This window comes from Pseudonaja textilis, chromosome 1 (genome assembly GCF_049901715.1).
Source record: "Pseudonaja textilis isolate UNSWEBS1 chromosome 1, rPseTex1.2, whole genome shotgun sequence".
NCBI lineage: Eukaryota > Metazoa > Chordata > Lepidosauria > Squamata > Elapidae > Pseudonaja > Pseudonaja textilis.
In genome coordinates, this window is record NC_141990.1 from 133047624 (window position 1) to 133062917 (window position 15294).

Below are 15294 nucleotides of genomic sequence, written 5' to 3' on the forward strand. Positions count from 1 at the left end.
AATTATGACAAATCACGGCTTGAACTATCTTGCTTTGCATATAATGAGTCTACCTCATATATTAGCTTCACCTTTTAAGTTGTGTTACTGAAATAAATGAACTTTTGCACGATATTCTAATTTTTCGAGTTTCACCTGTATGAGAAGGCATGTACAAATTCCATTGAAAACTAGTACATGAAGATGTTTGGCTTCGTGGTCCAAGCCTTTTTGCAAGAACTACTGCAAAGTGCTTTAGAAGAAATGGTCAGAATGCAGCCAAATCGCATTGAACCTGGATATGACCCCAGCCGAAATAAAGTTCTCTCCACCATTATCTGTCTCTGACAAAGTTCTATGAAGAAGTCTTATAAGTTGGGTATGTGTATCTTAGAGGATTAAGGAAAGACAGGACAGCTTTCTGGGTCTTGTAGCTTTTCCTTTAATAGCACGAGTCTTGAGACAGTATCACACTACTATTTACTAAATAAATTTGCCGCCTCCAGTGGGTTTGTCCTCAGGTGTTCAAAATGTCTTCTTTTTCCAGCTCTGTCTCCAGAAATATCAAATGAGGCAAAGGAAAGAGAGGGATGAAATCATGGCAAGACATCAGGTGGAGCTGATGGGAAAAAATGCCAGGATAACAGCTGTAAGTAATTCATTTCCCTTCCAATCCCGTGTTAAGCTCCTCTTTTTGTTTACTTATTTCTATTCCATGATTGATATATGATTCTTATAATTTCTGCATCTTAGCTGGAAGAGGAAAATCAAAGACTTGCCAGCGATATGGCAAGAATTGTGGAGCAAAACAATGAAATGAAGATCATGCTCCAGAAAATGGAAGAAAGTGAGTATTATTTTAACTTTATACGTTTTAATTATTTTCATTTTAAAAATGAAAGTGATTGAATTCATGTTAAGTTTAGTTTTACGAATAAGTAGTACACATATTCTGGTTTGGGTTTTTTTTGCCAGTTCTTTCTGAGGTCTCCAATGATGCCACGGAGAGGCAGAGGCAACACCAACTGGATGAAATGGAGGCAGAAGAAGAAGACATGTTCTCCTAGGTATATCTATTCAAAAACTTTTAACCAAAATAGACAAATATGAAATGCCATGGACCAATGTGAAATAATCATATTGAGAGGCTGTTGTTTCATGTGAGATTTGCATAGGAATCATGCAAAAATAATAATAATTAGAAATTAAAAAAACATTTTTGCTGTTCTTTTTCAGCTTTATCTAAACTAAGATTTCAAATTCTGGAAAAAAAATCTATATTCAAGAAGCCAAAAACATTCAATCAAGAAGCCAAAAGGGGACAAGAAGATCTCCCCACCAGCCATCAACACTCAGATGAGCATATATTAACATCAGGATTAACATCACACCAACAATTAAGAAGTAAATAATACTCTAACCAAGGAACTGCCAAACAAGGTAACAATAAACAGCTTAACTAAACAAGATTGCACAAACTGACTACAAACAATGGCACGACAAAATAGCAACGTGGGTGCACTGCAAGATCTGAAAGAAATACTATTTGCGTCCAAACAAGAACTGGTTGGACCATAAAATAAAGACATAAAAATGAAGAAGCTTTAACTGCCTTCAGAAGTTGTTAGGTGCTTCATCACTGGAAGTTTTTAAGAAATTAAACAGCTACTTGTCTGAAATGGTATAGGGTCTCCTGCTTGAGCAGGGGGCTGGTTTAGAAGACCTCCAAGGTCGCTTCCCGCTCTATTCTAATAGATTGAAGTGTTCTGGAATTTTAGAATTCAAACAGACAGGCACCTGCCACATAACAAGCCAATTGTCGATAAGAAAGACAACAAAGTCTAGAAAATGGGCAGGGCAATACTGGGACAAAGTAGAACAGAAGAGAAAGACTGGAGAAGATAACAAAATACAAAGACCTGCACATAGAAATAAAACAACTATGAAAACAGAAGGCAAAGGTAGTAAAATGGACATGGTAGAGTCCATCTGGGTATGCAAGCGAAATTAACTACATCGTATCAACTGATAAAACCATATTTTGCAATTGTACTGTTATCAATTGCTTTAAGATTGGAAGTGACCATAGAATGGTATGAGCTAAAGTGAAGACAGAATGTCAAAAAGACCATATTAAAATGATAAAGATGTCACGAAAAATAAAAATAAAGAATGATAAATAGTTAGAGAAAAGCAGCTATTTTGAGATTAATTTATCAAAATACTTCACTCTCTTGCAAGATTTGGGAGAGATGAACATTACAGACCAAAATGAACAAATAGCTAAAAGCATCCTTGAAGCTCATATATCTATAGCACTGCCAGAAAAACATTTTGTACAGTAAAAAATCTGAAAAAACTATTGATTTAATGAAAAAATGATGGACAATGAAGAATACTGGAGATGCACTGTAGAACAAGACAATAAATGTTAGAAATAATTGGAAAATTCTATTCAGAGCTCTGCAAAGATTAAGATCCGTCAAAAGTAACAGCACCCACGAAAGAGGAAATGCCAGATATCCTAGTATAGGAAGAATTAAGTGTCATAAAGTCAATAAAAATGGCAAAGCTTCAGGAAATGATTGTGTTATGGTTGAAATGCTGAAAGCTGGTGGTCACGGTTTACACAAGATGTTGGAAAACTATATTTGAGATGCCTCAGAGAAGAAAAAATACCTGGTGCGTGGAAAAATCCTGAAGTGATTCTTATACACAAGAAAGGGGCTCAAGATGATTTAAAGAACTATCTTTCAATAAGCCTTCTTTCAGTCATCTACAAGGTTTTCACCTAGATCAGGGGTGTCCAAACTTTCACCTTCCCTGGGCCACATTAGAAGATGAAAATTTGGTTTGGGCCGCACATAAAATAAAATAACAGTAACGATACCTGATCATCCAAAAAACCATAGAAAACATAGTTAACATATTAAATTCATTTGGAAATGAAGTTAGTGAGATGTTTTTATTATTTATTATTATTTATTATAAATTATTTATTTTTTATCACGTTTTTTTTATCACAGTTTTTTTATCACGGTTTATTTTCCGGCCAAATTTTGCAGGGGGCGGGGGAGAAAGCTCGCCCGCCTCGCACCTACCTCTCCTCCTGCAAATGGCCCGGCTGGATGAGGCAGGACTGGAAGACAGAAGCAGCAGCGGTGGCGGGGGCAGAAGCAGCAGCAGCGGCGGGGGCAGAAGCAGCAGTGATGGCGGGGGCAGAAGCAGTGGTGGTGGGGGCAGAAGCGGTGGCAGCGGCAGGGGCAGAAGCGGCAGCGGGGGCAGAAGCAGCAGCGGTGGCGGGGGAAGAAGCAACGGCAGGGGCAGCGGTGGCAGAAGCGGCGGCAGCGGCGGGGGCAGAAGCGGCAGCGACGGCAGGGGCAGAAGTGGCAGCGGGGGCAGAAGCGGGGGCGGTGGCAGCAGTGGGGGGGGCAGAAGCAGTGGCGGTGGCGGCGGCAACAGCAGGAGGTGGCACTCTGATGGTGCCCACCTTTTCTGTTGCTGCTTGGCCTGGCGCTCGCCTCGCCCCGCCTTGCGCCTGCCTCTCCTCCTCGCTGGCTCTGGCACGAAGGTTGGGGTGGGCACTGGGCCGCATTACGAGGCGACCTGGGCCGCATGCGGGCCGCGGGCCACGGGTTGGACAAGCCTGACCTAGATAATAGCAAAAAGAATACTGAGAACATAAAATGATACACAGTTCAAGGGAGCAGGCAGGGTTCAGAAGTGATTACAGCACATCTGTTCCAGAGGTGGTATTCAGCAGGTTCTGACCAGTTCTGGATAACCGGTAGTAGAAATTTTGAATAGTTCAGAGAACCAGCAAATACCACCTCTGACTGGAGATTTTACAGTATCCTTCCCCTGCCACGCCCACCAAGCCATGCCCACAGAACTGGTAGTAAAATAATTTGAATCCCACCATTGATCTGTACATCTTCTTTCAGGCTCTTTCTTAGTGAATTGTGTTAATATCTCCAGTTTAAACATATCCACAGGACAACCTTTAAGAAAGATGGGGAAACGTGATGCTGCGACTTTGCAAGGGGTGCACAGAAAAGCACACAGTCATGAGGCTGGTTAGTACCCTCAAATCCCTTTTCCTAATTAATTTGTAATATCACTTGCCTTGTTTAAATTGTATATATGGTGTCCATGTTTTTAATACTTCATTTGTATAGCACCTAGAGTCTCTCTCTGAGGGAGATGGGCAGTTCTTAAATATAATCAATAAACAGTGTGTGGAGCAAAGGGCTGCCTAAATACATGAAAATTTTGAACTTATTAGACCTGTATATTCTGAAATGGGAAAAAACCACTTTACTTGCAACTGTATATATACTCTAACGTTACCTTAACAACTCTTAGGTTCTTGGTTAGGACTTGAACTGTCAAGTTTTTACCAGTCCCAGAGTTTGAATTGAAGATTAAATCTTAAATCATCATCATCATCACCTCTCAGTTTGATGTCACTACACTCAACAGTGGAACCAGAACAGTTCAATATTTTCTGCCCAGAGGAAAGATGGATAGAAGCTGGCTGATTTAATAGTATTTTTATACTGCTGACTCCATATAAACTTTTAACAATTTACAAAAACAGCTGCATAAAATCCATACAATTAGTAGGCCAGAGGTCCAGAGTTATCTTAGACCACGAGTGTCAAACTTGTGTTGTCAAGGTGGTGTCACATGACATATTGGGACTTTCCCCCCCTTCACTAAACCGAGTAGGGGCAGGGCCAGTACTGATGCATTTGGTTCGACACCAGTAGAGATGGGAGGAGCCTAACCTGTTGTCATCAACACTATTTCCGTGGCACCGTCAATTGTTCATACAAAGTTTATGTTGGAAAAAGAGTGCTATTAAAACATCACTTTAACAACAGAGCAACTAAAGGCAAAAGTCAGGGAATGTCATGAGGATTGTTGCTTAACAATGGTTAGCGAGGGCTTTCATGCTATAGTTAGAGCAACAAGAGGATGAACTAGTTCTCTGTGTTTGTGCTGAGTGTACCTTTCCTTATTCATTAAGGAACGGAAGCTTAAATTTGTTTTTGTTTTTATTTTAGTTGCATTTACACAGCTTAGGTTTAGGTTTATTTTAGTTGCATTTACACAGCCTCCATATTTCCAGTGTCTTTTCCCCCACTTTATTTTATTTGTCAATCGCTTAGAAAATAACTGGTATAAGTATAAACATGAGTAAGAATACAGAAAATAGGTACGATTAAAAGGGGGCAATAGGACAGGGACGGGATGATACACTTATGCACGCCCCTTACAGACACTTGGAACTGAACCCAGAATTTTATTTCTTCCAACATACCTATACCTATTCAAGATATCTTGTTTGCGATTGACAAACATCAAATCAAATAAATAAAATCGCATTAAAACATTATGTAAATGTAAAACATTTATAGAGATTCTCAGTCACCGGGTCGTGGTTGTCCCGAAGATGTTTTTTTTCCAAATCAAGGTCCAGTTGCAGCTTTTATTTTTTTAAAAAAAAGAATATTTGGGTTATTATCCCTCCCTCCCGCATTCAGCAATCTCGCGTTGCTTGGCGCGCTAGGCCAATACACACTCAGAAGAAGAGGTAGGCTTTTGCTTCAGATTCCCGCGCTTGGGGCACAATGGGGCGAATGGGGCTCAGCCAATGGCAAGCCGCAAAGAAGGCTTCCACTCGCTTTGCGATTGGGCGATCCGGTGTTCTGGCGCCAAGTTCGAAAGCCATATAAAGCGGCGACCGCGCTCCGCTCTCGCTTTTCTCCTGTTTCCTTGCTTCGTGCTCTCCTTCTCTCTCGCCAGCTGAACGATGCTGTCCACTCGCAACCCTCTCTCCCTTCGGAATGAGCAGCAGCCCCAGCTGTCGCCTAAGAAGAAGGTGCCCTTGAACGACAAGGAGAACACGGTGAGATTAAAAAGGGGACCGGTATGATTAATCTTTCCCGGAGGGTGAGCTTTTTAGGGCAGGGAAGCCCTTCGTATTGTGGAGGGAGGGAGAATCCGGAGGTCGAGCGATGGGAAAAAAAGAGCCTCTCGTTTTTCTTGAAAAACTTCTCCCAGCCAGCTCTGGCGGGAGACGGTGCGGATTACATTTCCAGCACAAACTGAGCAATACACTGTGGAGTGGGGGAGGCGGAGAAAAAGGCGGCTTTCCTGAGGGTGGCTCCCCGGAGACGCCCTTCGTTTAAGACAGCCGCGGCATTTTGCTCGGGAGCGTTTTCTCGGGATAAACATTCATTCACCGGGGATTCCTAATTCCTGCACACCGGGTCGTTCGTTCAAGCGAAGCCTTTTAAATGTAGCGATCGAACGACATTAGACAACTCCCGCCGTCCTTTGCTTTTTGGCGGGTCTTAACTGGAATGATGGGAACTGAAATGTCCCCACCCGCTCCAAATGCGAAGGACCGCTGACCTCCAGCGAGCCCTCCCGAAGGCTGGGCCCTTCCTTTCTCAGCCGGGGAAAGAGGCCTAAAATTCCGCGCGGAGAAAAAAAACAAAAAGCGGGAGGGAAGCCCGTCCGGGCCTCCTTTCTGGCTTTCCCACCTTGGAAATCCTCCCTGACCTCGTCTTTTTCCCCGTCTCTCTCTCTCTTTTTTTTCCGCCGCCTTAGCCTCCCTCGTTCAACGCCACCCGGGTCCTGGCGACCAAGACGGCGCGGAAGATATTTCAGGAGCCGGGCGCCGAAGTGGTGAGTCTTCCAATTATTTGTGGGAGCGTTTTCTCAGGATAAAACATTCACCAGGGTTTCGAAATTCCTGCGCGGGTCCTTCATGCGATGCCCTTTAATACAATACAGCGAGCGGTTCGTCTCCCGGACTTTTTTGGGGGGGATCGGAGGGACCGGGAGGCGCTGTGGGGATGAAAGGTAGTCTTTTGGGTGGAAAGGGTGGAAACCCTATATAACCTCGGTTCCCGCCGCATAGGAACCGGTGAGGGCGGGACTCAGTTGTCTTCTCTGCAGCTTTGGCGCCAAATGCCCCATTACGCAGAGACAGGCATTGGCCTGTTGAGGGAAACAGGAGAGTGGATCCTAGGGCCTTTCAGCGGGCCCTAGCTTATTGTTTTTATTTTTAAGGGATTAAAGTTTATTTTCTTAGGTTTAGCAACTCATTTAGAATGCTTTGAATCAGCTGAGCAAACAGTAGTTTAAAGGAGCCATAATCATTGTCACTGCAGCTTTTCTTGGGGCCTCATGTCTTGTCCTAATTTCTGACCAAACTTGTCTTATTTATTTAATTATTATTTATTATTTATTAATATTACACCAATAGCCTTTATTGTCTTTGTACATCACATATACAATGAAATTGGCTTAGCCAATATAGATTTAATGTACACAAACACACACATTTTTAAAAACTTTGAAGGAATTCTCTTGAATTTGTCAGCTTTTTTTCTTTGTAGTTCATATTATTCTCTGTCCATTCCTGTGCTTTGATTCTTTTGTATTCTAACTTCCTCTGTGGACCATTCAATTCCTATCTATACAAAGCCCAACTGTCTCTTATGATTCTTTTTTTAGGATGTAGAATCTAAGAACTGGGGTTTTTGTTTTCTTTTTCTGTTTTTTTTGCCATGGTTCTATTACAGAATTTATTTTAATCTATATTCTATAACTATTGACTATTTTTCTCATAGGAATGCTTCTAACATAGTAATATATTGCATTTGTTCTTTTCAGGAGGTGCCTAAAGGAACGAAGCCTCTTCCATCAAACAATGTGCAAGATGAGCCTCTCTTAAGGGACAATCCTCACCGTTTTGTCATTTTTCCTATTCAATACCATGACATCTGGCAAATGTACAAGAAAGCAGAGGCATCATTCTGGACAGCTGAAGAGGTGAAGGCCTTTTATTCTCTTTTCCTTTGAGGCTCTTGAGCGGAGATAGGAGCAGTGCTAACAAGATAGGTGTAAGGTGACTGTCAAGAGAGCCAGTATGATCAGATTGCTGGATTAGAACTACAAAAGATAGGTGCAGTCGTGAACCCAATAATGGAAGCTCACTAGTTTTAATGATTTACCAGCTCCCCAATCAATCTTGGATTTATGTCAGAGGAGATAAAATGGAAGGAAGAGTGTTACTTAAATTATCATCCTATCTTTTGAAAAGAAAAATGTTTTTAAAAGTAATTGCTTGTATTGTGACTATTTTTACTGGTTGTTTGGTGTATTTAGGTGGATCTTTCTAAAGATCTTCAGCACTGGGAGTCCTTAAAACCAGAAGAGAAGTATTTCATTTCACATGTCTTAGCATTCTTTGCTGCAAGTGATGGTATTGTCAATGAAAACTTGGTAAGCATGTTCAAATTTTATATCCAATATACCAAAATAATTACCCCAATTTTTCTTATATATGTTTATTTTAGTTGCCAATAATGTCTAGCATGTAGTTTTTTTAGCTGATTAAAAACAAATGCTAAACAAAATAAAATCCTTATTTATGAACGAATCTTTTCCTAAACAAGCACCACAGTTGAAACATGAAACTAGAGGAAAAGCTATGCAAACTCATAAACCTGCATACATTAAAATGGAATTCCATTGCATTCAGCTCATAAAGGATAACCTTATATCATGTACCACATATATCCACATACACATATAAGACCCACAGCAACATCATGATCTAGTTCTAATGTATACATATACATGGTGAAAAATAATATTGTGAATTTACAAGACAGATTGCATAAGGAACAAAGCTGTTTTGCTATAAATACTTTAAAACCTCCTCCCAGAGGGGGACAACAAAAACAGGCCATGAAGTGAGTGTAACAGTGCTTACAAACAGTATCCTGAATAATGGGAAGCGAGCTTCCTATAATAATTGTTGTCCTTACCACTCTGTATGGACTTTATCTGAGGCATTGCCACCACCAAACCAAATTATGCAGTTTGTTGAAACGCTATCAATCATGTCTGTAAAAAGTACCAGGGCAGAAGGAGAGAGATGTGCTTTCCTTATCTGATGCAGGAAACGCAAATGCTGGTTTGTATACTTCATGAAAGATAAGAGTATGAAGAGATCAAGTCAGATTGTTATTTGCACCTTTGGATACTTAATACCGTTGACTACCTCTCCAGCTGCAGTCTTGATACAAAGTTGAATGTGATTATGCGGGCTCTTTCTAAAATCAACAGTGATCTCCTTTGTTTTGTTAATATTCAAAACTGGGTTTTTATTGCACCAATTCATCCAAGCCTTCACTTCCACTTGCACATAGTATCCCAGCCCTTCTGTGCTCACACCATGCTGGCTATTCAGGTGCCTCTTGTAGACTCTCATTCCCTTTCTCACCCAGCAGCAGCTACTCACCTGCCTGCTGACTTGGGATTTGCAATTTCCTGCCAGTTTCCTCACTAACTTCAGGTTATAGAATGCTGCCTTACTTAATGACCATGGGATTTGGTTAACAGTGGTAACTGGGACTCCAGGGATTGCCATCAATAAGCAATGTGGTTGTGCTTTGGCCTTGTTGCTTAGCAATGGAAACCTAATTTCTATTGTACGTTGAGGACTACCTTTACTCCTTAGTTTTAAAAATTGGGATTAGAATTGCTGCCACTAAGCAGCACAGTCACAAAGCATGATGCCATGTGACTACTGCTTAGCATTGGCAATTCTGGAACTCCAGGTTCCTGTTACTAAGGGAGTCTCCATTGTTAAATGAGAACATTTGACACTTGTGGCCTCCTGCTGGCTCCCCCCCATTGACATTGCAACTTTTTTTGCCCAGCTTCTGACAAGCAAAGGACAACTTCCAGTACCTGGAACTTTGAGAACCAGCCCTAAATTCCACTTGTTCAATGCTGTTTGAATAAGTTTGGATGGTTGCTGATCCTTAAAGGATGGCTGGGTATAGTATAGATTATGTATAAGTTGATCGTTAGATGATAAAACCATTGGATAGTATCTGTAAATAAGCTAACATAGGCACAGTGCTACATAAGTATCTCTAGATGTGTGCTTTTCAGAAGGACTGATTTTGTAGAAAATTAAGCTTGAGCTGAATATGAACTGCATAGGGTACATGTAGAGAAAAGTTGGAAGAAGGTAGTTTGAATATAACCTTTTCCTTTAGAGGAGCAAAAGCGCTAGTAAATTTAAATCTTATCTGGGTACGACTTGTGTGCTCTGCTTGAACTAAAGTGGAATTGTTTTGATGCCTGCATGGACTAGAATGCTATAGTGTTCCATGCAGAAGTCGTTGGGGAGAATTTATCATTGCCAATGGCTTTGGGCAGAGAGGAAAGGTTGATTGTGGCCCTTTTAGTGGAGCCCTATCATTCTAATCTTATGGCTTCATTTCCTCTTAAAGATAAGGCTCTGGCTAGTAAAATCTGAGAATTGGATTGATAGGCTATGTGTGCTGGGATGATAGCAGTGGGGAAGTGAAGAAATGATTGCATTTGTTCTATCTAACCCTCGCCATGCAGAATTTCCAGCATGGGGTATTTTATTCTGAGTTTGAAACAAACATTCTTATGTACTTACCTATTTTAGCAGATTAGGTTTTATCAAGAAATACTAGGCATGTGTTGCATAGGCTAGACTGGGAAGTTGCAAAATAATCTGGAAGAAAGCAGTGACAAATTGCCTTCATAATGCCAAAAAATATATATACATGAATCAGCCTGATTCAAAAACATCTTTTCCTTTTGTTTTTTCAAGGTGCAAATTTGAGTTCAGTTCATCTAGTAATCTGACTATTTAGATGTAATAAAATTAGTAATTAAAATGGAAGGGATGAAACTCTGGCCTATTGATATCTTAGCCTATTAAGCAAGTAAACATGAATATGTGTTTGAGTATTTGTTTAATTTTTCAAAAACTAAATGGAATAATATTCTAATGGGCAGATTTTGAATAATTCGATTTCTCCTTGGAATCAAAACACTGCATGTTTTATTGGTTACATGGAGCCTTTGGGAAACCATATTTCAAATTGTAAACTAATTTTTAGTTGCTAAAACTGATGCTCTGAGATTGAGTATTTTTTACCAAGAACTTGGCATATTTTTGGAAGATGCAGTTGTATTACATATGCAGAAAACTAGTCAGAAATAACCTGAGATACATGCATTGTAACATATTGTAAATATTTATCCTCTAGGTGGAGCGATTCAGCCAAGAAATACAAGTCACAGAAGCACGCTGTTTCTATGGCTTCCAGATTGCCATGGAGAACATTCATTCAGAAATGTATAGTTTACTTATTGATACTTACATTAAGGATTCTAAAGAACGGTTAGTACTGTTTCCAGATACATACTTGAGTGTGCTGCATTAAATATTTATTGAAAATGCACAAACACTACAAATATGAAAACCATAGCTATATTTCTTAACGTTTTAATAGAAATTCTACAAATAAGGGTTTTTTTGGTCTAACAATACAGGAAAGGATATGTATTCTGTTTTCTAAAACAGAAACAACAGAATCCTACAGTGCCTAAGGACTGCAGAGATCTGAAGGGGTGGGGAAGTACTTTGGAGTCTGCAAAATATTTCAGACAAAGGGGTAGTAAGCTGTTAACATGCGTCATCCTCAATTTCACAGTTGTCATAACAGTATGTCTTACTTTTTTTCCCTTGTGACCTGTAGTGGCATACTTCAGCTCCTACTTTTGGGCACTTTCCTCAGCCATATTTGGTATGTTCCTACATTTGGAGCTGGGAGATAGAATGAGGCATTAATCTCTTGAAGCACCAGCTACTTGCTATATCCAAAGGTGCTGGATTGAAATTGCATTTCTCCATTCTTGCACAAAGTAATGCCACTGATACCATAATAAGTGCTGTCACAAATCTCGGTTTAATCAACCAGTGAGATGGTAGGGAGATTGTCATTTGTTTTTTGTTGCCCCATTATCTGAAAGATCCTAGATGTAAGCTGAAAAGTTGTTTAAATTTGTTTATATAGTTTTAGGGTGTTTTCCTAAACTTCTCAATACTAATCTCTACTATGATTGAGCCGTCCCAGACTGTGCATATTCTCCTTCAAGAGTACAAATGGAGATATGTGCTGAGAAGAGAAGTCTGACTTTTGGACTCCTCCCTAGTTAGTGTGGAATCTCTTGCAGTTGCAGAGCAGTTATGAGAAGGGAGAGGCTGCAGCTCTCAAAACATGCAAAACAGGATAAACTACCACCTTTAGAATGGTCAATGAGACCAATTGCAGGGAATTTACTTTCAAAAGGAATGGCAAACCAAGGAAAAGAATCGGAGCAATTTTTATTTTTCCCCCCTTTTTCTGACATGCGTTAGACAGAGACAATGATGTATTCAGATAGGATTGCTGTAGAAATGTCACATTAGCAATTATTTAGCAGGGAATATATATATAAGCATAACTTCAGAAGCATATCAATTGGCACTGCCTTGTTCTTTTAGGGAATTTCTGTTCAATGCTATTGAAACCCTGCCATGTGTGAAAAAGAAAGCTGATTGGGCCATGCGATGGATTGGGGACAAAGAAGCCACTTATGGTGTGTATTCCATTGACTTTCCAGATGCTTTTCCTTTATGGCATTTGAGCTAGTCTTCATGTCCATTGTGCTTTTTCTCTCAACAGGTGAACGTGTAGTAGCATTTGCTGCAGTTGAAGGAATCTTCTTTTCTGGCTCTTTTGCGTCAATATTTTGGCTGAAGAAACGAGGTCTAATGCCTGGGCTTACTTTTTCTAATGAGCTGATTAGTAGAGATGAGGTACGGCTTATTGATCAAGGAAACTAAAAATGGTTGATTCTATCAGTTCTGTAAAATTGAAAATAGCTGTAGTGTCAAAGCTTAATAACAATGGTAATTATGTTTGCTTTAATGGTGGTAACAGTAGTGAAGAACATTGCCCGGATTGTATGGAATTTTTGTAGAAGTCTTTAACTAGTGTGCTACTTTGTTTTTGGATGACACAAATATACGGCTTCTTCCAATTGTTCTTTGAAATATCTTCCAATTATTCTTTACAGGGATTGCATTGTGATTTTGCTTGTCTAATGTTCAAACATTTGGTGCACAAACCAACTGAGGAAAAAGTGAGGGAGATCATCACAAATGCTGTCACAATAGAGCAGGTAATTGGCAGTTCTTTCTGGTAATGGTAAAACGTCGCATCAGAGTGAAAGAAACTTAAAACTTAGCAGGGCATTTAATTGTCTCTACAATGCAATGTTCGTGTGTTAAGAAGATACTTTGTTTACTTAAATGCAGGAATTTTTGACAGAAGCATTGCCTGTAAACCTAATTGGCATGAACTGCATTTTAATGAAGCAGTATATTGAATTCGTAGCAGACAGACTGATCCTGGAATTAGGTTTTAACAAGGTAAGTCTTGTGCCCTGTTTCTTAAGAACTTCCATTCAATCCGTTTATATTTAAGCCTGCTTTTTTTTGCCATTAAGTAATTGTCTTCTGGTTAAGCAGAGCACTGTTGCAATGATATCCCTTATTTATCTCCATTTATAGTAGGCTCAGATGAACTCTGCAAATGCATTTTAATGCTCTTGCAACTTTGCACTGAGCCATTTTGCTTTAACTATTTCCAGACTATATCCTATTTTTAAAGATATTGGACTTGTACCTTTCCAGTCTTTGCATTCAAAGTGTTAACAATGGTGGGCTTAGGGTGACATGGTGTACTTCCTTAATAGCTCTTGCTTCATCATGCTAAAAGTAGAAACCACATTATGTTCTCTTTCCAGAGTAATTAAGGGACAAATTATTGACCTAGGCTTAGTGAATATTAAAAGTGGAATAGGAACAATGTGGTGGTGGATTGGGAAACACGATAGTGAACATATGCATTTGGGGAATAATCATTTTTATTTATCTTTTAGAGAATTCTAGTACGGATAATTATATGCAGAAGCTAACAACTGTGAAAGACATTGCCAAGATAGAACAGAAATAGGGATGTTGCATTAGTAATAACCATATGCCTGAATTAACAATTTCAGATATTCAAGGCTGAGAATCCATTTGACTTTATGGAGAATATCTCTCTGGAAGGCAAGACTAATTTCTTTGAAAAGCGTGTAGGAGAATATCAAAGGATGGGTGTGATGTCACGTCCAGCAGATAACGCATTCACTTTGGATGCAGATTTCTAAAGGAAGTAAGACTTTTTAGCTGGTTTGAAGTGACTGGCTGGTGGTTTTGGCCCATTATCTTCAAAATCCTGTTGTGTTGGTAATATATGGTGGTACTTGTGGCAATCTGTATAGCAAATTAAACAGAAAAATGCCAAAAAATTTACAAAATATGTTTTGTAACAAGGTATTCACATTTTTGGAAATATAATTGTAAAGTGGTATGTTCTGTTAACTTAAATCAAGATTTGTCGCCTTTCTATTCCTGATAGAAATTGCAGCAATGCTGATGAACATGTAACCAATGCCCCATACAGGTTTTAAATGTTTACTATTTTAATAGTTTGTACATAGACATAGCACTTTAAAGGTCTAGCCTGTTGTTTCTCAAAAGGGCTGGTATTGGGAGTTTGGAATAAACTCTTTTAGTATGCATTATCTTAATTTCTTTTATTGCATGTAAATTAAATCAGTGTACTGAAATGGAAATTTACTTGATATGAATTTACTATTTTGGCAGAGTACTTTGTACAGAAATAAAACTTCATTAAATTCCATTTTTCAAGCTGCCTGATCCTGTGCTTATATTTTATCATCTTTAGAATTTTTCCTTTTTAGCTTGTACCCAAACTTATTAATTTAGGATATAGCCCAAAAGCATATTTGAATTTGGTGAGCTGAATGTATCATAGTGCTTATTTGATAAAGGAACTGTACCTGGGGCCCCCTGCTGTTTTCTTCTGATTACATTGATCAGGCATACATATTGCTATATTAGCAGGTAGACAAAAGCCTGCCAGTTTGCAATAGCTTATGGAATATTTTATATGATACGGTCTGTATCTGTTAACCTGTATAATTTCTCCAGTATCAAATAGGTACTGATGAAACATACTTTTCAGAATAGAAGAAAATTGATTTGGAAGTGTGGTTCCTAATTTTTTTTCTGCACTGAAGAAATTGGAACATTTGCAGCACTTTACCAGATTACCTTTAATTTACTTTTGTCATTACAAAATTTTTTCTTTATGCAATTTTTAATTTATTAAATTCTATGTTGCCAGGATCTCTACTAATACTGGGTGGTATACAAATGGTTAAAAACATTTAAAAGAAAATGCAAAAGAAAAGGAACCAACATAGCAGAGATAACACATCCAGATAGGAAAAAAGAAAAGGATTTTTTTGAACGTGCTTGGGTAAAAAGCCAGGCAT

General features: G+C 39.2%; 1 protein-coding gene and 1 long non-coding RNA gene across 2 annotated transcripts; both read left to right on the forward strand.

The window, feature by feature from the left end:
- The first annotated feature begins 532 nt into the window (after positions 1 to 532).
- Positions 533 to 1055, forward strand: LOC148127817 (uncharacterized). The gene is made up of 3 exons (XR_015740240.1): positions 533 to 628; positions 733 to 826; positions 955 to 1055. It is a non-coding gene; the product is annotated as an uncharacterized LOC148127817 (long non-coding RNA).
- Positions 1056 to 5552: 4497 nt separating this feature from the next.
- RRM2 (ribonucleotide reductase regulatory subunit M2) lies at positions 5553 to 14635 on the forward strand. The gene is made up of 10 exons (XM_026726520.2): positions 5553 to 5893; positions 6601 to 6678; positions 7672 to 7830; positions 8167 to 8283; positions 11106 to 11239; positions 12386 to 12480; positions 12567 to 12700; positions 12961 to 13065; positions 13202 to 13315; positions 13948 to 14635. Exons 1-10 carry the CDS (start codon positions 5798 to 5800, stop codon positions 14098 to 14100), a joined length of 1185 nt encoding a protein of 394 aa, XP_026582305.1. The 5' UTR covers positions 5553 to 5797; the 3' UTR covers positions 14101 to 14635.
- Positions 14636 to 15294: the final 659 nt, after the last annotated feature.